The sequence below is a fragment of the Zingiber officinale genome, chromosome 2A (genome assembly GCF_018446385.1).
Source record: "Zingiber officinale cultivar Zhangliang chromosome 2A, Zo_v1.1, whole genome shotgun sequence".
Taxonomy (NCBI): Eukaryota; Viridiplantae; Streptophyta; class Magnoliopsida; order Zingiberales; family Zingiberaceae; genus Zingiber; species Zingiber officinale.
The window spans coordinates 4,097,791-4,118,518 of record NC_055988.1 but is presented as its reverse complement, the minus strand read 5'-3'; the positions used below and the strand labels follow the sequence as shown (position 1 = coordinate 4,118,518).

The 20,728-nt window shown below is 46.6% G+C and overlaps 1 protein-coding gene across 1 annotated transcript in view; it reads right to left on the bottom strand.

Moving 5' to 3' along the window:
* The window catches only part of LOC122040393 (putative serine/threonine-protein kinase), a 70,796-nt gene extending 51,019 nt beyond the window's left edge, over positions 1 to 19,777 (bottom strand). The window contains exons 1-2 of the mRNA XM_042599708.1: positions 19,697 to 19,777; positions 19,521 to 19,624 (exon numbers count right to left, since the gene is read on the bottom strand). Of these exons, the coding sequence (XP_042455642.1) occupies positions 19,521 to 19,624; positions 19,697 to 19,777 (185 nt within the window). The remainder of the gene's footprint in view (positions 1 to 19,520; positions 19,625 to 19,696) is intronic.
* Positions 19,778 to 20,728: the final 951 nt, after the last annotated feature.

Below are 20,728 nucleotides of genomic sequence, written 5' to 3'. Positions count from 1 at the left end.
GGAAGTCGGGATTCCGACGCTCATGTTGAACAGAGTCGTATGGCCAAGCGGGTAACCCGCTCGGCCGAAGGCATAAAGTAGCAATACTGCGAACAGTCCACACAGCACACGACCGGGAATCTCCCGAGCGGACCAGCACATACGACCGGTCGGACGCGAGGGAACTGCCGACCGGTCGGACGCTCTGCATTGGGTAAATGGAGAAAAGGACAAGGGAACATCTTCTGACAGCGGGTATGTTCGACGAGGAGGCCATACGCAGGATCTTATGGCAGAGAGTTCCGCTGTCCCATCAGAGATGTGCTTGGACTGCAGCAGTATGGTGTCAGGTAAGCTTTGCTGACAAGCCCATACTGAGGTATGGGCTGTGGACACGTATTCGCCTCGGTATGTGTGCGTGAGCCTCTTCCCAGCTCTATATAAGGAGCCTCACACTTCGCCGGAGGTACGCATTCTCTAAGATTGAGAGCCACTTCTTTGTTGTCCACTTGCCTGACTTGAGCGTCGGAGGGTCGTCACCGGGAACCCCTTCCTGCCCCGACTTCTTTGCAGGTTCGCCGTAGCTCCATACGGCCGGTCAGAGATCTACGTCATCAACTCGGAGAGCGCCACGTGCCCAGCGTCCGTTGATTCAGCGTTCGGACAGGATCAATTTGGCGTCGTCTATGGGAACGCTCCTGCATCCGATCAGAAGCAATGGACGAAGCTGGACGACCGCACTCGGTGATGCTTTCGACAGAAGAGCTCGACGCTCTGATCGAGACAAGAGCAGCTAAGCTTGCGGAACAACAGAGACAGAAGTCGCAAGCCGAGCGGATTGAGCAGCAGGCGACATTGATATCAGGGGGCCGAGCGGAAGCACCTCAGGCCACAGTTCCATTTCATCGGGCCCTATTCCGCACGCCTCCGGAAGCCGTAGCAGTTAATCGTGATCAAGGATCTTCATCAGACGAAGTGCCAATACGAGACAACAGAAAGGGCAAGGCCCCCCCGAGCGGATGCTTCTCCCAAGCGGATCAATAGGCAATTCTCAAAGGTCATTCTACGAGATCCTCTACCAAAGCACTATGTGCCCCCGGTGATCGGTGAATACAACGGAACCACCGACCCGGACGATCATTTGGGTAAGTTCGACAACACAGCTACCCTTCATCAATACACAGATGGAGTGAAGTGTCGGGTTTTCCTTACCACCCTCTCGGGATCGGCTCAACGGTGGTTTCGAAGGTTGCCGGACGGATCCATCACAAGTTTCAAAGACTTCCGCACGGCCTTCGTCCACCACTTTACAAGCAGTCGGCGCTATCAAAAGACTAGTGTCAGTCTATTTGCCATCAAACAAGAAGCTCGCGAATCGCTCCGAGCCTATATCCAGCGGTTCAACAGGGTGGTCATGGATATTCCAACGACCACCTCAGAAACGATGATGAACGCGTTCATGCAAGGCCTCGTGGACGGTGACTTCTTCCGATCGCTCATTCGGAAGCCGCCCCGAGACTACGATCATATGTTACACCGGGCCAATGAATACATCAATGTAGAAGAGGCCCAAGCGGCCAGAAGAAAGTAAGCTCCAACCGAGCGGCAGGCCCCTGCCGAGCGGAAGCCTCATGCTGCTCATCAGCCACCTAGAGGACCGCGAGCTGAGGCAGCTCGCCCACCGCAACAGGCAAGATCCCACGCCATTCAAGAAGTATTTGCCGAGCGGCCCAAACCAAAAAAGAAGATATGGACCCCAATGTTTTGCTCATTCCACCAGACGGACACGCACAACACAAGAGATTGCCGGAGCCTTCCCCTGATCGCCCACCCGTTCCCCGGAGTGGCGGCCGTCGATTGCCATCATCCGACAGGCGACAGAGACCTTGTGACGCCGATCGGATGATACCCGACAGGCGACAAAGACAGACTTCCGAGCGGCATCATACTCTGAGGCGTGAGAATCCCCGGATGTCTAGGGAGCGGCCTAGACCGTCCGCTCGGGAAGAAGAAAATAGAAACAACACTTCCTGAGGCGAAATCAACATTATAGCTGGCGGGCCGACTGGAGGAGACTCCAACAGAGCAAGGAAGGCGAGCGTCAAGCAGCTTCAGATCCATGCTGTCAGCTGCAGTCAAGAACGGGCGAGCGGACCTGAAATCAATTTCGGGCCCAGGGACTTGGAGGGAGTCGAAGTGCCACATGACGACGCTCTCCTCATCAAAGCGGTAATAGCTAACTACACTATTCACCGCGCTTTCATTGATACAGGAAGCTTGGTCAATATTATATTCAAAAAGGCCTTCAACCAACTGCAAATTGATCGAGCTGAGTTGCTGCCCATGTAAAATACCGGAAAATAGGCGAATATTAATAAGGGAATTTTTCGAAATTTTTGGAAATTTTTCGGGAATTTTTCAGAGCTCGTACGGACGAGTTAACGAGGATAAAAACAGGGTCCGGAAAAGCCTGTTTAGGCTACCCAGTTTTAGTAAGGAAAAGTTTTATTTTTCTTTTCCTTTTTACTTTTCTTTTTCTTTATATTTTCCTTTATTTTCTTTAAATCCTTCGTTTCTCTCCCTCGCGCACCCGAGCCTTTTCATTTCTTCTTTCCGACGCCGCTCGTTTTCCCTTCTTTGCCCTAACCGCCGGCCACGGCAGTTTCCTCCGCCGCCACATCTTCTTCTCCTCTGCCGTAGCCTCTTGCCGTGGGGTTCCTAGCGCCGGCCACTGGTGCCCTAGCCACAGCCGACGCCGCCTGGAGAAGTGCCGACAATTATCTTTCCCCTACTGTCGATCCTCTACCGCCGGTGACGAGAGCAACACCGCCGCCTCACGAGACATCGCCGCCATTCTCCCTTCTTTCCTCTGTGCCAGCCACTGAGCGCCGACGCCTCTGCCCTAGCCACCTCGCGCCGCCACCACTGCCGACGCCGACCCTCTTCTTGCTGCCACTCTAGGTCACGGATTGGTGGGGTTTTTGTGCTTTGAGGGGTGTTTCTAATTTCTGGCAGCCACCTTCTAGCGGTAAACAACCCTATTGAGCAGCAACTCTTGGATTCCAGCAGCGAGGTTGATTTGGATTTCTAGGTTGTGGAACTTGAGGTAAGGCTTAGGGTTTGTTTTTTTTTGTTTTCAATTCTGTGATCTGGTTCTTATCCCTGCCGTGAGCAGCACTTGGGTTGTGTGGAAGGTTATGCTAACTAAGGGTGGTAGTCTCTAATTTTAGATTCAATTCGACGGTGGTGTATCTGGTTTCAGCGGCTGCCCTGTCCCGACAGCAACTACTTGTTGTGGATCAATAGAGGAGACTTTGGTGTTGAGGTAAGATATTTAATTAGGTTGGATTAGGCATGAGTTAGATTTTTGTAATTGGTTGTATATGTATAATTGAAATTAGGTCTATGTTATTGTGTTAATTGGGGTTTGACCCTAATTTAGTGCAAGAGATTTTTTATTTAGCTATTTATAGGAATGTAGCTAAATAAAATATATATTTATTGGTGACACAGGACTTTGACGCGAGACGAGTATCTCGGAGTCAGATTGGACCTTTCTATTTTCGGAGGCGGGTACTTTTGACTTATTGTCTTTGATATGCTTAGTAATGAAATTAACAATTTGCATTAATTGTGTTTTCTTATTTGTTTCGGTTAATCACTGCCCGATACATGTTACCTGTTTGATTGATTGTTTGTTGGCATTTCGTGTTGATACCTATCTGATTTCACATGCTCATGGGTAGTGATATAACCATGTTTCACATGTTCAGGACCTAGGTTTGATACCTTATTGATCAGTATATCTTGATATGATTTATTCACTATGGTGGTCATTGCTATATGTCCAGAGGTTGGTTTAGTATATTACCATGCTTAGTGACATGCACCATTTGCATGATCGCATGCTGTGCGATAGATTGCTCCATTATTGTCGAGCACTTTTCCAGTTTTCATCACTGTTCGGTGTTCCATTGTGACGCTCATGGGTAGCGTGACACAGCGTGGTAGCACGTCAGTTTGACTCTTCCGGTGCTCCGTTGATCCGCTCATGGGTAGTGTGACGCAGCGTGTAGCACGTTAGAGATTCCTCCCCGTCATAATGTACTAGGAGATGAGAGCATTGCGCTCCCCCATTTATGATTTGGGGTAGGAGTACGTATGTACTCCGACAGCATCCCGTCCACTCGGTCACTCATCAGGGGTAGTGATGCAGAGTGCACGGTTGTCACAGCTCTACCCACTTGGTCCCACTTTTGTTGTGAGTTGGCTGACTGGCGTCAGGGGTGACCATGACATTGGCATCATATTAATGATGCATTTATTGTTTGTGATTGTGTTTGCTGCATTTATATGCTGCATATTGTTTGGATACCTATGTTTGACATGCATACAGGTCTTCTATAACTTTCGGACTGTTTGTCCTTATACCGGGTCCTGGTTAGTACAGATTCTCTCCTGTCTTCTTAGGTTTGCATTTACCTTTATCTTTATCAGGAGACTGTACGCATGATTAGTGCTAGGTGTTATTTCTTTACTTTGCATATCAACTGTACCTACTGAGTGTTGGACTCACCCCGCCTCTATTGTTGTTATTTTCAGGTTGATGCTGTCAGGAGGGAGTTCCAGTCGCTAGTCCCCACTGCACGTATTGCTAGATCCCCTGCAGACCTCGAGGATTGATTGACTTTTAAGTTTTCTTCTCGTTTTGTCTATGTTTAGACTTGATTTGTTTGATACTTGGACGTTGTATTTATTATTTTGATGTCGATGGATTTTATTTGGTCTTATTCTACTACATGCCTGCCGGGTCGGCATAAGAGGTGAGTTTCGTCGGATTTGAGTTTTACGAGTGTAGTTGAGTAGGGTGATTTTCGAGTCAGAGTATTACTGCTTTGTTTGATTATATATAACTGCGTGGATGTTTGTGTGGTTGTGTTATATTTATTGTTATTATTCCAGCCGCATGTGGCTGAGGTATGAAGATATGTAGAAAGTTTCAGATTGTCCGCCGTACAGGGGAGATGCTGCCGAAATTTCTTCGGACGGGGACTCCTCTGGGGCGTGACAATTTAGTGGTATCAAAGCACAGTTTTACGATCTTTTGTTTCGTGTTTTGGATTTTCGGGATTTATCTGATACCAATTTATCTGGTATCAGAGCGGGTTATGATACCTGCTTTTGGTGTTCTGGAGATTTATCGGATACTTGTTGTTGGTATTCTGGATATTTGGGTTAGCCAGGTTTGCGAGTCAAACTGGGCATTATCGGATTTTCGATATGGTTATGTTTCAGATTTCCGTTTCGGATTTATTTGGATTTCCGGCGATATGTACGTTCGGAAGTTTGAGGTCAAATTGGGGACTGGACAGCGACGGAACATCTCCAGACGACAAATAGGTATGTTGTTATTTTATGTTTGTTATATTGGTATTGATATCTGTAATTTAATTTAACAGATATGAGACGATCTACTCGTATTGCTGCGAGACGTGGTGCTGGACGACCACGTGCGAGGACCACGGGATCTCTGGATATGCCAGAGATGCCCACTGTTAGTGAGCCTGTCAGTCAGGGACAGACTCAGGATGCAGCGGGAGCATCGGGCTCTCAAATCCCGATAGCTCCTGTAGAGATACCTACTTTAGCCACACGGGCGGTATCCACTCCTACCGTATTTACGGTACCATCAGGTGTACCATTGGCGTACCCGACATTTGCTCCAGAGCAGCCTACGACGTACTCGGCACCACCGCCACCTGGACCTACAGTGTACCCGACACCAGTGGCACCTGTGCCCCCAGTGCCTACAGTAGCAGCAGCTGCACCATATCCGGTACCATTACCTACCGTACCTCCAGCTGCCACCACTTTTGTTCCCCAGTCAGTACCACCGACGGCTTATGCTCCGGTATATACAGCAGCACCGGGAGTTCCTCCTCCGGTTTATTCCGCGGTACCACCTGTAGTATCAGCTCCAGTGTTTCCGCCAGCTCCTGCAGCCGAGCTCGCTGATATTGTCGCTGCACGGGCTAGGATTCTAGCATTGGCTGAGTCGATGAAGACTCGTTTCACTCTTTTCCGCGGAGATCTCGATCCTAGTATGGCTCTGTCATGGATAGAGACTATGGAGCAGACTTTCTTCTATATGGCTTGCTCCGAGTGGGAGAAAGCAGAGTTGGCTGCTTACCATTTACGGGATGAAGCTAATGCCTGGTGGGTTACTCAGCGTTCTATTATTGGTGAGCGCAACGTCACATGGACCAGGTTCAGAGAGGCTTTTGAGAGCCGTTTCTTTCCACTGTCCTATCAGATGTCTCGACGACAGGATTTTATGAGTCTGAGGCAGAATAACCGCTCAGTGACCGAGTATAATACAGAATTCCTCCGGTTGGCTCAGTTTTGTCCAGAGTTAGTTGCGGAGGACAGAACTCGCATGATGCAGTTTATATAGGGATTGGATGGTTATCTGCATGTACAACTTGCCGGATTAGGGATTACATCTTAATCTGATGCATTGAATCGAGCTTTGATGATAGAGTTAGCTCGTGACGGCATATCCGGACGGGAAAAGAAAGCATACGTCGACATCGAGGCGTGTCCAGACACAAAGCTGACGGCATCGAGTAGTCGCGAGCGATCGGTCGAGTTCTTGGGGTTTCTTGTAGGCCTCGTGGGCGATCTTCCTCGGGACGCTTTCCGGTCTCCTCGGCGAGATCGGAAGCAGTCCACCAGCGATATCTGATGTTTCGATGTGGTTCGAGACCACATCCCTTCACACTGGAGATCGGCTTGCTTTTATTGCAAACTGCCTGGGCACCAGAGCCGAGATTGTCAGCTGAAGGCTCAGCATACGGCTTCCGGAGGGACAGAGCAGAGGGGACAGTCTAGTCAGTCAGTGTCTTGGCGAGCAGGGCGGAGATTCACACCCTCACAGCGTCAGCAGGGAGCAGCTCCCTCAGCAGCAGCAGCATTTGGCATGCTTGGACAGGAGTACTCCAGTGCTTCTGTAGCACCCCAGAGTTTTGTTTCAGGACCTTATTATCCGACTCAGGGGCAGTACCAGACTCAGTCCCAGCCAGCTACACAGTATCAGTCCCCATCCTCTCAGTCTTATCTGGCACATAGTCCAGCAGCGCCTCAGTGGCAGGCTTCTGCCCAGTCGCAGCAGCCGTTGGCAGCGTTACCTCTTCCTCCTCCGCCAGAGACTGGACGAGTTCATGCGATTACCAGGGAGGATGCGCAGCGAGTCGACGGATCGGTTTTCCACGGTATGATTTCCATTTATGCATTTTCCGCTGATATTTTGATTGATACTGGTAGTTCGCACTCTTTTATATCCCGTACCTTTATGCGGGAGATTGGTAGATTACCCACTTGCAGACCCCAGCGATTGACTGTCTCGCTACCGTCCGGTGATACTTTATAAGTCACCCAAGAGATCAGAGGTTGCCCGTTAGACTTTGGCAACATGATACTTACGGTAGATCTTCTAGTATTGGAGATGGTCGAGTTTGATGTCATACTTGGCATGGATTGGCTGTCAGTTTATCATGCTACCGTTGATTGCCAGACGAGGGTGGTCACCTTCCAGCCTCCGAACCAACCCTCGTGGAGTTTCACTGGCATCAGAGACGATGGTATCTCGATTATTTCGGCGATTCAGGCGCAGAAGCTGCTGTCTCACGGCTATCATGGTTTTCTGTTATCGTTGATCAGTACTGAGGATAGTAGTAGTTCGCAGCTCTCCGATGTTCCTGTAGTCCGGGAGTACCCAGATGTATTTCCAGAGGAGCTGCCAGGTTTGCCTCCCAGAAGGCAAGTGGAGTTCGCTATTGAGCTGATTCCGGGAACCGCGCCGACATCGAAAGCTCCGTATCGTATGACACCAAAAGAGTTGAACGAGCTGAAGGTTCAACTCCAGGAGCTTTTAGACAGGGGATTTATTCGCCCTAGTGTTTCACCATGGGGTTCTCCAATTCTGTTTGTCAAGAAAAAGGATGGTACTATGAGGTTGTGTATTGACTACAAGCAGCTGAATGCAGTGACCATCAGAAATAAATATCCATTACCACGGATCGAGGATTTGTTTGATCAGCTCAAAGGTACATCAGTGTATTCTAAGATTGATCTGCGATCCGGATATCATCAGTTGAGAGTCAGAGATTCTGATATCCAGAAGACAGCTTTCCGTACCAGATACGGTCATTATGAGTTTTTGGTAATGCCATTTGGGCTTACCAATGCTCCAGCGATGTTTATGGACTTGATGAACCGCATCTTTCTGGAGTATCTGGATCAGTTTGTTATCGTTTTCATTGATGACATATTGGTCTACTCTCGTTCCGAGGAGGAGCATGCACAGCATCTTCGCACAGTCTTGGAGATTCTTCGACGACATCAGCTGTACGCGAAGTTCAGCAAGTGTGCATTCTGGCTATCCTCAGTTGGTTTTCTGGGACACGTGGTTTCTAGCAGAGGTATTTCAGTTGATCCTCAGAAGATCAAGGCTGTCACCGGTTGGGAGCAGCCGAAGTCAGTTCAGGAGATCCGTAGTTTTCTGGGATTGGCCGGATATTACCGACGTTTTGTCGAGGGCTTCTCACGTATTGCTATGCCACTGACACGTCTTACCCGGAAAGGCGTGAAGTTCATATGGTCCGAGGATTGCGAGACCAGCTTTCAGGAGCTGAAGCGGAGATTAGTGTCGGCTCCAGTTTTGATTTTACCTTCTGGAGAGGACGGATTTGTACTTTACACCGATGCATCTCTTCAGGGTTTGGGCGCTGTTCTGATGCAGCACGGCAGAGTAGTCTCTTATGCTTATCGTCAGCTGAAGGAGCATGAGAAGAATTACCCAATTCATGACCTGGAGTTAGCTGCCATCATCTTTTCTCTGAAGCTATGGCGACATCATTTATACGGTATCACATTTGAGATTCTCACTGATCATAAGAGTCTCAAATATATTTTCACTCAGAAGGAGCTTAATCTTCGACAGAGGAGATGGATGGAGTTTCTGAAGGACTACGATTGTACCATTAGCTACCACCCGGGGAAAGCTAATGTGGTTGCGATGCAGCAGGAAGTCCAGAGGACTTTGGCTTGCACCGGACTTGATCACGGACTTGATTGAGTTTCTGAGTTAGATCTTGAGGAGCAGGACCCGGAGCGGGTATTCTTGTTACCATGGTTGCTCACTCGTCGATCAGGACGAGGCGAGAGGCACAGGTTGGATCAACATTTGCGGTTTATTAGCAGCCAGATAGCTTTGGGCAGCAGACGAGACGAGGAGGGTATTATATTCTTCCGAGGCAGATTATGCGTACCTCAGTCTCATCCGGTCTTACAGGAGCTATTACAGGAGGCACACCGTTCTCGATTTGCGATCCATCCAGGCGGGACCCGTATGTATCGAGACTTGAGGCGTTCCTACTGGTGGAACGGCATGAAGAAGGACATCGCGGATTTCGTAGCTAGATGTCTTGTCTGTCAGCAGGTGAAGGCTGAACACCAGAGACCTGCAGGATTACTTCAGCGGATTCCTATTCCTGAGTGGAAGTGGGATCACATTACCATGGACTTTGTGGTAGGGTTGCCGAGGACACGACGAGGTCATGACGCGATTTGGGTAATCGTTGATCGATTAACCAAATCAACGCACTTCTTAGCGATCCGGAGGACTGATTCCCTGGATCGATTGACAGATCTGTATTGCCGGGAGATCATCAGACTACATGGTGTTCCGTTGAGTATCATTTCGGATAGAGATCCACGGTTTACGTCTCGGTTCTGGCAGAGTCTGCAGCAGGCCTTGGGTACACAGCTTCGTTTCAGTACAGCTTTCCATCCACAGACAGATAGACAGTCAGAGCGAACCATTCAGACGTTAGAGGACCTGCTGAGATCATGTGTTATGGATTTCGGAGGCAGCTGGGAGGACCATCTGCCGTTGGTAGAGTTTGCCTACAACAATAGCTTTCATTCGGCTATCCAGATGGCACCGTTTGAGGCGTTGTACGGTAGACCTTGTCGGACACCCGTCCTCTGGGATGAGGTTGGAGAGGCCTAGTTGTTGGGACCTCATAGAGTTCAGCAGGATGCAGAGTTGGTTCGTACTATCAGACGGAGGATGTCAGAGGCGTAGGACCGCCAGAAGAGTTACGCTGATCGGAGACGTAGACCACTAGAGTTCTCTGTGGGCGACCATGTATTTCTGCGAGTTTCACCCACGAAAGGGGTGAAGAGATTTGGCCTCAGAGGTAAGCTAGCTCCGCGGTACATTGGTCCTTTCGAGATCTTGGAGAGGATCGGAGCGGTAGCTTACCGATTGGCACTACCACCGTCCCTGTCAGGCGTTCACGATGTATTTCACGTATCGATGCTGAGGAGATACGTGCCTGATCCGACATATGTGCTGGCAGATATTCCAGTTCCAGTTCAGCCTGACATTACATATGAGGAGGTTCCGGTACGGATACTCGACCGGAAAGAGCGTCAGTTGCGGAACAAGACTATCCGGCTGGTTAAAGTCGGATGGCAGCATCATTCAGACGAGGAGGCTACTTGGGAGCTCGAGAACACTATCCGAGCTCGATATCCCCATCTTTTCACTTGAGGTATGTGATTTTGTTTATCGTTCAGCATTTATACTTTCTGTCTGTTGTTAGTACTTGCTGATGGTAGATAATGAAATTTGGAGACCAAATTTTTATTAGTGGGGGAGAATATAAAATACCGGAAAATAGGCGAATATTAATAAGGGAATTTTCCGGAATTTTTGGAAATTTTTCGGGAATTTTTTGGAGCTCGTACGGACGAGTTAACGAGGATAAAAACAGGGTCCGGAAAAGCCTGTTTAGGCTACCCAGTTTTAGTAAGGAAAAGTTTTATTTTTCTTTTCCTTTTTACTTTTCTTTTTCTTTATATTTTTCTTTATTTTCTTTAAATCCTTCGTTTCTCTCCCTCGCGCACCCGAGCCTTTTCATTTCTTCTTTCCGCCGCCGCTCATTTTCCCTTCTTTGCCCTAACCGCCGGCCACGGTAGTTTCCTCCGCCGCCACATCTTCTTCTCCTCTGCCGTAGCCTCTTGCCGTGGGATTCCTAGCGCCGACCACTGGTGCCCTAGCCACAGCCGACGCCGCCTGGAGAAGTGCCTGTTGGTTGCTACTCGGAAAGCCTAGAGGTTCCACTGTACAAAAATTTTGTACAAAGGTCTGAACCTTTTCCTAGCTACCATGTGTTCTTTTAAATTAAATTTTGGATCACCTGCGGAACTTAACACGTTTGATCCAAAACTTAATCTATTTGTTCTTTTAGGTTTTGACTTGGATCTCCTGCGGAACTTAACACGTTCGATCCAAGTCACCTTAAGTTATTAATTCCATTAAATATTAATTTCCATAATCGGTTCCCAGTACTGACGTGGCGAGGCACATGGCCTTCTTGGATATGGGAGCAACCACCACCGACTAGACAAAACCTTTTATAGAAAGCTAATATTTAATTTCCTAAAATAACTTTAGGTTAACCGAAAAGAACAATCAAATCACAAGGAAAAGAAAAACAAAAGAACACTATATCGAAAACAAATTCGAAACTCTAGAATCATATGCCTCTTGTATTTAGTATTATTTCCAAAAATAACTAGTATGATGCGGAAAGAAAAATTACTAGTTATACCTTTTAGAAAAACCTCTTGATCTTCTACCGTATTCCTCTTCTAACCTCGGACGTTGTGTGGGCAACGATCTTCCGAGATGAGAACCACCAAGCACCTTCTTCTTCCTTGCAAGTTTCGGCCATCAAAACTTCTTCTAGGATGAAGAGGTTCGGCCACCACCACCATGCTCCAAGGGATGCTAGAAATAAAGCTTTCTTTCTCTCCTTCTTCTTCTCTAAACTTGATCCGGCCACCATATGAGTCTCCACAAGAAGGATGAGGTTCGGCCATCAAAGAGAAGAAAGGAGGAGAGGATGGCCGGCCACACCAAGGAAGAAAAAGAGAGAGGAAAAATAATAGAGTTGTTAGCCATGAAGGCACCTCTACCCTCTCTTTTATAATCCTTGGCCTTGGCAAATAAGGAAATTTAAATAAAAATTTCCTTAATTCTTTTACCATTGATAAGGAAAATTTATTTAATTAAAAATAATTTTTTCCTCATCAACAATGTGGCCGGCCACTTTAAACCAAGCAAAGGAAATTTAATTCAATCAAGAATTAAAACTTTCCTAATTTGTTTCCGGAAATTTTATAAAAAATTTCTCTAATAATTTTCCCTTCATGATGGTCAATAAAAAGGAAATTTTATAAATTAAAATATTTCTTTTAAACATGTGGATAAAAAGAAAGTTATCTTTAAAAAATTAAAATCTCTTCCAATCTACAAATAAGGAAAGATATCTAATCCTTTCTTAATCCTTGTAGAAGCTTTATAAAAGAGATATTTAATTTTTAAACTCTCTTTTAAATCATGAACATGATTAAAAGGAAAGTTTTTACCAAAATTAAAATCAACCTTTTAATCTACAAATAAGAAAAAAAGATTTAACTCTTCTCTTAATCTTTTGTAGAATCTTATAAAAGGAAAGATTTAAAATTTTAAACTCTCTTTTAAATCATGTTATCCACATGAGAAAAATTTTAAAAATAAAATTCCTTTTTATTTTAATAGGGCCGGCCACCTAAGCTTGAGTTCAAGCTAGGGCCGACCACATGAATTCACCCATGAACCAAAACATGGCCGACCCTAGCTTGGTCTCCAAGCTAGCTTGGCCGGCCCCCTATAGGATGGGTAAGAAGGTGGGTATAGGTGGGTATAGTACTCTATAATTAAGAGGCTACGATAGGGACCGAGAGGAGGAATTGGTTTTGGTCTCCCGATAAAATTAAGTATCCCGTGTTCGCCCCGAACACACAACTTAATTTTATCAATAATAATTCATTCCACTAGAGAATTATTATTGAACTACCGCACCAATCCCAAATTACATTTTTGGGCTCCTTCTTATTATGAGTGTGTTAGTCTCCCTGTGTTTAAGATAACAAATGTCCACTAATTAAGTAAGTTACTGACAACTCACTTAATTAATATCTAGCTCCAAGAGTAGTACCACTCAACTTCATCGTCATGTCGGACTAAGTCCACCTGCAGGGTTTAACATGACAATCCTTTTGAGCTCCTCTTGGGGGCATTCTCAACCTAGTATCTCTAGGACACAGTTTCCTTCTATAATCAACAACACACACTATAAGTGATATCATTTTCCAACTTATCGGGCTTATTGATTCATCGAACTAAATCTCACCCATTGACAAATTAAAGAAATAAATATCAAATATATGTGCTTGTTATTATATTAGGATTAAGAGCACACACTTCCATAATAACTGAGGTCTTTGTTTCTTTATAAAGTCAGTATAAAAGAAACGACCTCTAATGGTCCTACTCAATACACTCTAAGTGTACTAGTGTAATTATATAGTTAAGATAAACTAATACCTAATTACACTACGACCTTCAAATGGTTTGTTCCTTTCCATCTTGGTCGTGAGCTACTGTTTATAATTTATAAGGTACTGATAACATGATCCTCTGTGTGTGACACCACACACCATGTTATCTACAATATAAATTAATTGAACAACTACATTTATCACAAATGTAGACATTTGACCAATGTGATTCTTATTTCTAGATAAATATTTATATCAAAAGCTAGGCTTTTAGTATACACTCTAACAATCTCCCACTTATACTAAAAGACTAAGCTGCCATATCTGCTGCCATACATCTGATTCTCATCCCTTCAACATGCCCATCAAAAGCTCTTGCCTTAAGGACCTTAGTGAAAGGATCTATAGGTCATCACCTGATGCAATCTAGGCGACAACAACTTCTCCTCGTTTATACGATTCCTCGTATTAGGTGGTACTTGCGCTCTATTGTGTTTACTTGCCTTATAGACTTATGGTTTCTTCAAGTTTGCTACTGCACCAACATTATTACAATAAATTGTAATAATTTTTGGACAAACCAGAAATCATATCTAAGTCTATCTTGAGATTATTGAGTCATTCAGCTTTTATGGCTACCTCAGAGGTTTGCCATATACTAAGCTTCTATGGTGGAGTCCAGAAAAACATCTATGCTTATCACTCTTCCATAGTTATGACTTTACCTCCTAAAGTAAACACAAAACCCCGAGGTTGACTTATTATTGTCCCTATCCGATTGGAAGTCAAAATCCATGCAACCCACAAGGACTAAATTAACTGCCTTGTAAGCTAGCATATAATCTCTAATGCCTCTAAGGTACTACAATATATGCTTTACTGCAGTCCACTGTCCTTGTCCAGGGTTACTTTGATATCTGCTAACTATGCCCTTGGCAAAACAGATTTCTGATCTCGTGCATAGCATACATTAGGCTTCCAACAGCCGTAGCATAAAGAACAGCCTTTATTTCCTTTATCTCCTTTGATGTCTACAGAGACATATCTTTAGATAAAGTTACTCCATCCTGAAAAGGTAAGAAACCTTTCTTGGAGTTTTGTATGCTTAAAACGAGCAAGAATTTTTCCGATGTATGAAGCTTGGGATAAGTAAAATATTCTTTTCTTGCGATCCCTTATTACTTTGATCTCAAGAATATATACATTCTCCCAAGTCCTTTATATCGAATTATTTGGACAACCATACCCTTACTTCTGACAACATTTTGATATTGTTTCCAACTACCAAAAATGTTATCTAAGTATAGTACAAGAAATACCACCACGTTTCCATCACATCTTTTGTATACACAAGACTTATCCGATTACTAAATCCATAGATCTGGATTACTTTGATAAACCGGATGTTCCAAGACCTTGAAGCTTTGCCTCAGTCCATAGACTGATTGAGCTTACACACAAGATGCTCTTAGCCCTTTGCAATGAACCCTTCTGGTTGCTTTATATGGATGTTTTCTTCAAGACTTTCATTAAGGAATGTTGTCTTGACATCCACTTGCCAAATAGATAAAAGAATCCGGATAGACTTAAGCATGACTACCAGTGAAAAAGTTTCCTTTTTCATCTAGCCTTGCTTTGAGAGTTTCTACCTTCCTGTCTATCCCTCTTTTCCTAATATAGACCTTTTTACACCCAAAGGCTTTTATACCATTTGGTGGTTCTATAAGCTTCCAGATTTTATTAGAATACATATATTCTAATTCTGTTATTCATTACTCTTTGCCAAGATATTGCATCTTTATCTTGGAGTGCTTCGTCATATGTCCGGAGATCATATTCATGTCCTCCAGGGATCGAGTCCAAAAACTCTCCCAAAACATAAATCTTTTTAGGTTGCCTAACAACCCTCCCACTACGATGAGGCACTTTCTGCAATTGTGTATCATTTGTGATACGTGTTGCAGTTTCCTTGTGGTATCTCATCTTGTACAGTTGGTACTAGATTAGACATGTCTTTTATTATTTCCTTAAGAACAAATTTTCTTATGGGCATGAGGTTTATTACATAGTTTTTTTCTAAAAATCGATCATTGATGATAATAATAACCTTCTGATTTTTAAGACTATAAACCTACTTTCATTTCTCTAGGATAACTCACAAACAAGTGAATTCCTGTCCAACTTATCATTGTCTCTCTTCAGCTCATGGGTAGTGTGACGCAGCGTGTAGCACGTTAGAGATTCCTCCCCGTCATAGTGTACCGGGAGATGAGAGCATTGCGCTCCCCCATTTATGATTTGGGGTAGGAGTACGTATGTACTCCGACAACATCCCGTCCACTCGGTCACTCATCAGGGGTAGTGATGCAGAGTGCACGGTTGTCACAGCTCTACACACTTGGTCCCACTTTTGTTGTGAGTTGGCTGACTGGCGTTAGGGGTGACCATGACATTGGCATCATATGCATGATGCATTTATTGTTTGTGATTGTGTTTGCTGCATTTATATGCTGCATATTGTTTGGATACCTATGTTTGACATGCATACAGGTCTTCTATACCTTTCGGACTGTTTGTCCTTATACCGTGTCTTGGTTAGTACAGATTCTCTCCTGTCTTCTTAGGTTTGCATTTACCTTTATCTTTATCAGGAGACTGTACGCATGATTAGTGCTAGGTGTTATTTCTTTACTTTGTATATCAACTGTACCTGCTGAGTGTTGGACTCACCCCGCCTCCATTGTTGTTATTTTCAGGTTGATGCTGTCAGGAGGGAGTTCCAGTCACTAGTCCCCACTGCACGTAGTGCTAGATCCCCTGCAGACCTCGAGGATTGATTGACTTTTGAGTTTTCTTCTCATTTTGTCTATGTTTAGACTTGATTTGTTTGATACTTGGACGTTGTATTTATTATTGTGATGTTGATGGATTTTATTTGGTCTTATTCTACTACATGCCTGCCGGGTCGGCATAAGAGGTGAGTTTCGTCGGATTTGAGTTTTACGAGTGTAGTTGAGTAGGGTGATTTTCGAGTCAGAGTATTACTGTTTTGTTTGATTATATATAACTGCGTGGATGTTTGTGTGGTTGTGTTATATTTATTGTTATTATTCCAACCGCATGTGGCTGAGGTATGGAGATATGTAGAAAGTTTCAGATTGTCCGCCGTACAGGGGAGATGCTGCCGAAATTTCTTCGGACGGGGACTCCTCTGGGTCGTGACAACCCTCCTCTACGGGTTTACGGGCAATGAAGTTCTACCGGTCAGACAGATCCGGCTTGCCATTTCGCTGGGAGAGGAGCCGCTCAGAAGGATGCGGACTGCAAACTTCGTCGTGGTCGACTCTCCCTCAGCATACAACGTTATCTTGGGGCGACCGACGCTCAGCGAGTTCCGAGCGGTCGTCTCCACTTTCCACTAGAAAATCAAGTTCCCAGTGGAAGATAAAGTGGGAGAAGTACGAGGAGATCAACTGGCGGCTCGGCAATGCTACGTCGAGATGGTCCGAGCTGAACTAAATTCCACTCGGAAGACGCCACGGATCGAGATGAACGCTATAACCGAAAAACCACCCTCGTTGATTTATGAAGATAAAGAGGAAGTGCAGATTCACCCGACCCAATCGGAGGCCACCACATTTATTGCGGCCGATCTGGAGGCAAGCCAGAAAGAGAAAGTGATCAAATGCCTCGAGAGAAACTGTGATGTCTTCGTATGGTCAACACATGAGCTGCCCAGAATTTTGCCAAGTATAGCACAACATGAGCTCCATGTCCGATCGGACGCCCGACCGGTGAAGCAAAGGAAGCGGGACTTCAGTGCCGAACAAAATGCCATAATCCTAGCGAAAGACCGTCGAGCTCCGACGTTAAAAATCTAGAGTCGAGCCGGCGACTATAAACCCTCCGAGCGGAAGACCGTCGAGCTCCGACGTTAAAAATCGAGAGTCGAGCCGGCGACTATAAACCCTCCGAGCGGAAGACCGTCGAGCTCCGACGTTAAAAATCGAGAGTCGAGCCGGCGACTATAAACCCTCCGAGCGGAAGACCGTCGAGCTCCGACGTTAAAAATCGAGAGTCGAGTCGGCGACTATAAACCCTCCGAGCGGAAGACCGTCGAGCTCCGACGTTAAAAATTGAGAGTCGAGCCGGCGACTATAAACCCTCCGAGCGGAAGACCGTCGAGCTCCGACGTTAAAAATCGAGAGTCGAGCCGGCGACTATAAACCCTCCGAGCGGAAGACCGTCGAGCTCCGACATTAAAAATCAAGAGTCGAGCCGGCGACTATAAACATTCCGAGTGGAACCCCGTCGAGCTCTGACGTTAAAAATTGAGAGTCGAGCTGGTGACTATAAACATTCCAAGTGGAAGACCGTCGAGCTCCGACGTTAAAAATCGAGAGTCGAGCCGGCGACTATAAACCCTCCGAGCGGAAGACCGTCGAGCTCCGACGTTAAAAATTGAGAGTCGAGCCGGCGACTATAAACCCTCCGAGCGGAAGACCGTCGAGCTCCGACGTTAAAAATCGAGAGTCGAGCCGGCGACTATAAACATTCCGAGCGGAAGATCGTCGAGCTCCGACGTTAAAAATTGAGAGTCGAGCCGGCGACTATAAACATTCCGAGCGGAAGACCGTCGAGCTCCGACGTTAAAAATCGAGAGTCGAGCCGGCGACTATAAACCCTCCGAGCGAAAGGCCGTCAAGCTCTGACGTTAAAAATCGAGAGTCGAGCCGGCGACTATAAACCCTCCGAGCGGAAGACCGTCGAGCTCCGACGTTAAAAATCGAGAGTCGAGCCGATGACTATAAACATTCCGAGTGGAAGACCGTCGAGCTCCGACGTTAAAAATCGAGAGTCGAGCCGGCGACTATAAACATTCCGAGCAGAAAACCGTCGAGCTCTGACGTTAAAAATCGAGAGTCGAGCCGGCGACTATAAACATTCCGAGCGGAAGACCGTCGAGATCCGACGTTAAAAATCGAGAGTCGAGCCGGCGACTATAAACCCTCCGAGAGGAAGACCATCGAGCTCCGACGTTAAAAATCGAGAGTCGAGCCGGCGACTATAAACCCTCCGAGCGGAAGACCATCGAGCTCCGACGTTAAAAACGAGAGTCGAGCCGGTGACTATAAACCCTCCGGCCGGATAAAGGCAATAAAGAGGACTTGTGAACAAGTACCCAAAAGTACTCGCCGTCAATATCGTTCGACCGCCTGTACGTTTCGTTCGGCCCAGTACCCAAAGGTACTTCATCAACATCCAGCGAACAACCTCTTCTGTCGAAGCAGGACATATTCAGCCGAGCGGAAAAGTTACGCAAAATACTTCGTAAAAATCCCTTTCGAACATAAGAGAGGTGTGATAAGAGGCGAGCGGACAGTACACATATTGACTAGCAAAAGGACAAAGAAAGCAAAAGGATATTATATTAAAGAAACTAAAGCCGAGCGGACAAATTACAAAAAAAAAGGATAGTCTTTGGCCGAGCAGCCGAATTACATATAAACTTCTATTCTAGATAATCGTAAAGATCCTTCGGGATGTTGTCGAGGAGCGCCACTTGATCTGCGGCCGGGATGAGAGCAGAGTCGGGAAGAAGACCCTTGGACTTCAAATATGTTGTGGTGGCGGTCATAGCAAGGTCAAAGGCAGTGTACATCCGCTCGCAAACTTTCTCCGAAAATTCGGGCGAGTGGATGTAATTTTGTCTCAAGGCGGCGACCCGGCTTGGCTCGGCCTCTTGATATTCTTTAAAGGCCGCTTGGGAGGCAGCAAGGGACTCCTGCAGAGTTTTAAGCTCGTCCTTTTGCTTATTCGCCTCTGCCGAGTGGGCCACCTTCTCGCCGGCCAGTTGGTCCGTCAGCTCTTTAACTTTCTGCTTCAAGCCCCGAGCCTCGACATTCTTTTTCTCCAGATCGGAGATAGTCGTGTTCTTCCGAGTGGTGGCTAGCCTTATCTTTTGGTCGAGCGTCTTGACTTGTCGCTCGAGCTCGGCCAAGGTATGAGCCCGATCGGCTGTCTTCTTCTGCTCGTCCGCCAACAAGTCTTGGGCCTTCTTCAGCTCCTTCTGCAGATCGGTGTACGAAGGGCCTTGGGAGCCGAACGGACCGCCCGTAGCCTTCAGCCTCTTGAGCTCTTCATCCACCATCGCCAGGCGGTTGGAGACAACTATCTCTTCTACCCATCTCTGCAATTGATGAGATCATTAATAAGCCAATCGGAAATATCGCATAAAAGATCTAAAAGAAAATACACTTACCCCGGTGGCCTCTTGCATATGGATGTTGGCTAGGTTACCGAGAGGGATCATCACGACACGCGCCCGAGCGTCAGCCCACATCTCGGCTAGGGGCCCCTTCAGGGTGATTGTGTGCTCAGGCGCAGTTGGCCTCTCGGACTCGGGTAAAATCTCCTTGGTGGGGAGATGCAGGGTGACCCTAACAGTGCGGCCATGACTGGGGGTGGTCCGAGCGGATGATGGAAGAGGATCGGAGGCCGGCGCCGAAAATTAAGATAAAATTGTTGAACGCTGGACTCAGCGGGAAGCGGGCGGAAGGACGCTGACGGGAACGGCCTCAAGAGAGTCCGCCGGCGCGTCCAATTGAGATGGGGTCCGGTCGGACGAAATAGCCTCGACCTCTGGAGCCTTGCCGCCAGCGCTTGCAGTGACCCGGGCGGATGGCTGAACCGCGGACGTGGCTGACCGAAGGGGAGTCTCCACTCGGCGCCTCTTTTGTTGGAGAGGCCGCTCTTCTTCCGGAGCGGAGCCTTCCTCCCGAGCAGAAGGCTCTTGGCTAACAGTTGCGCCAGCCGCTGGCTCTGGGAGAGAAGCCTGAGCGGCCGACTCCCCAGCATTTGTCCCGCTCTCTTCTTCATTAGAGCCGACCGGCTGGATGCCGAGCGTCTCCATTTCTTTGGCCGCCGCGGCTTCAAGTGTCGCCGCCTTCCTCTTCAGAATACCAGCCATCACCAACTCCATGACAATATTCGCTGCAAAGGAAAAAGGAAAAAATCAATTAGCAAGCAAGGCAAATGTGCAAGTAAAATTCTTACCGAAGCCGCTCGGGAGGGGTGTTCTGATCGGACTCAGCCCGAATATGTACATAACCCCTTCTGGAAGGAATTTGTTGATGTCAAATCGTAGACCGGCAAGCATGTTGGCGGCGTGAAAATAATCCGGCCGGGTCTTGAATCTTTTGAGTTCTGGGGAGAGAGGATTTCCGACCTTCCATTGGGTTCGGAAGGAAGCCCGCTCGGGAAGGCGAATATAAAAGTAGAATTCTTTCCAATG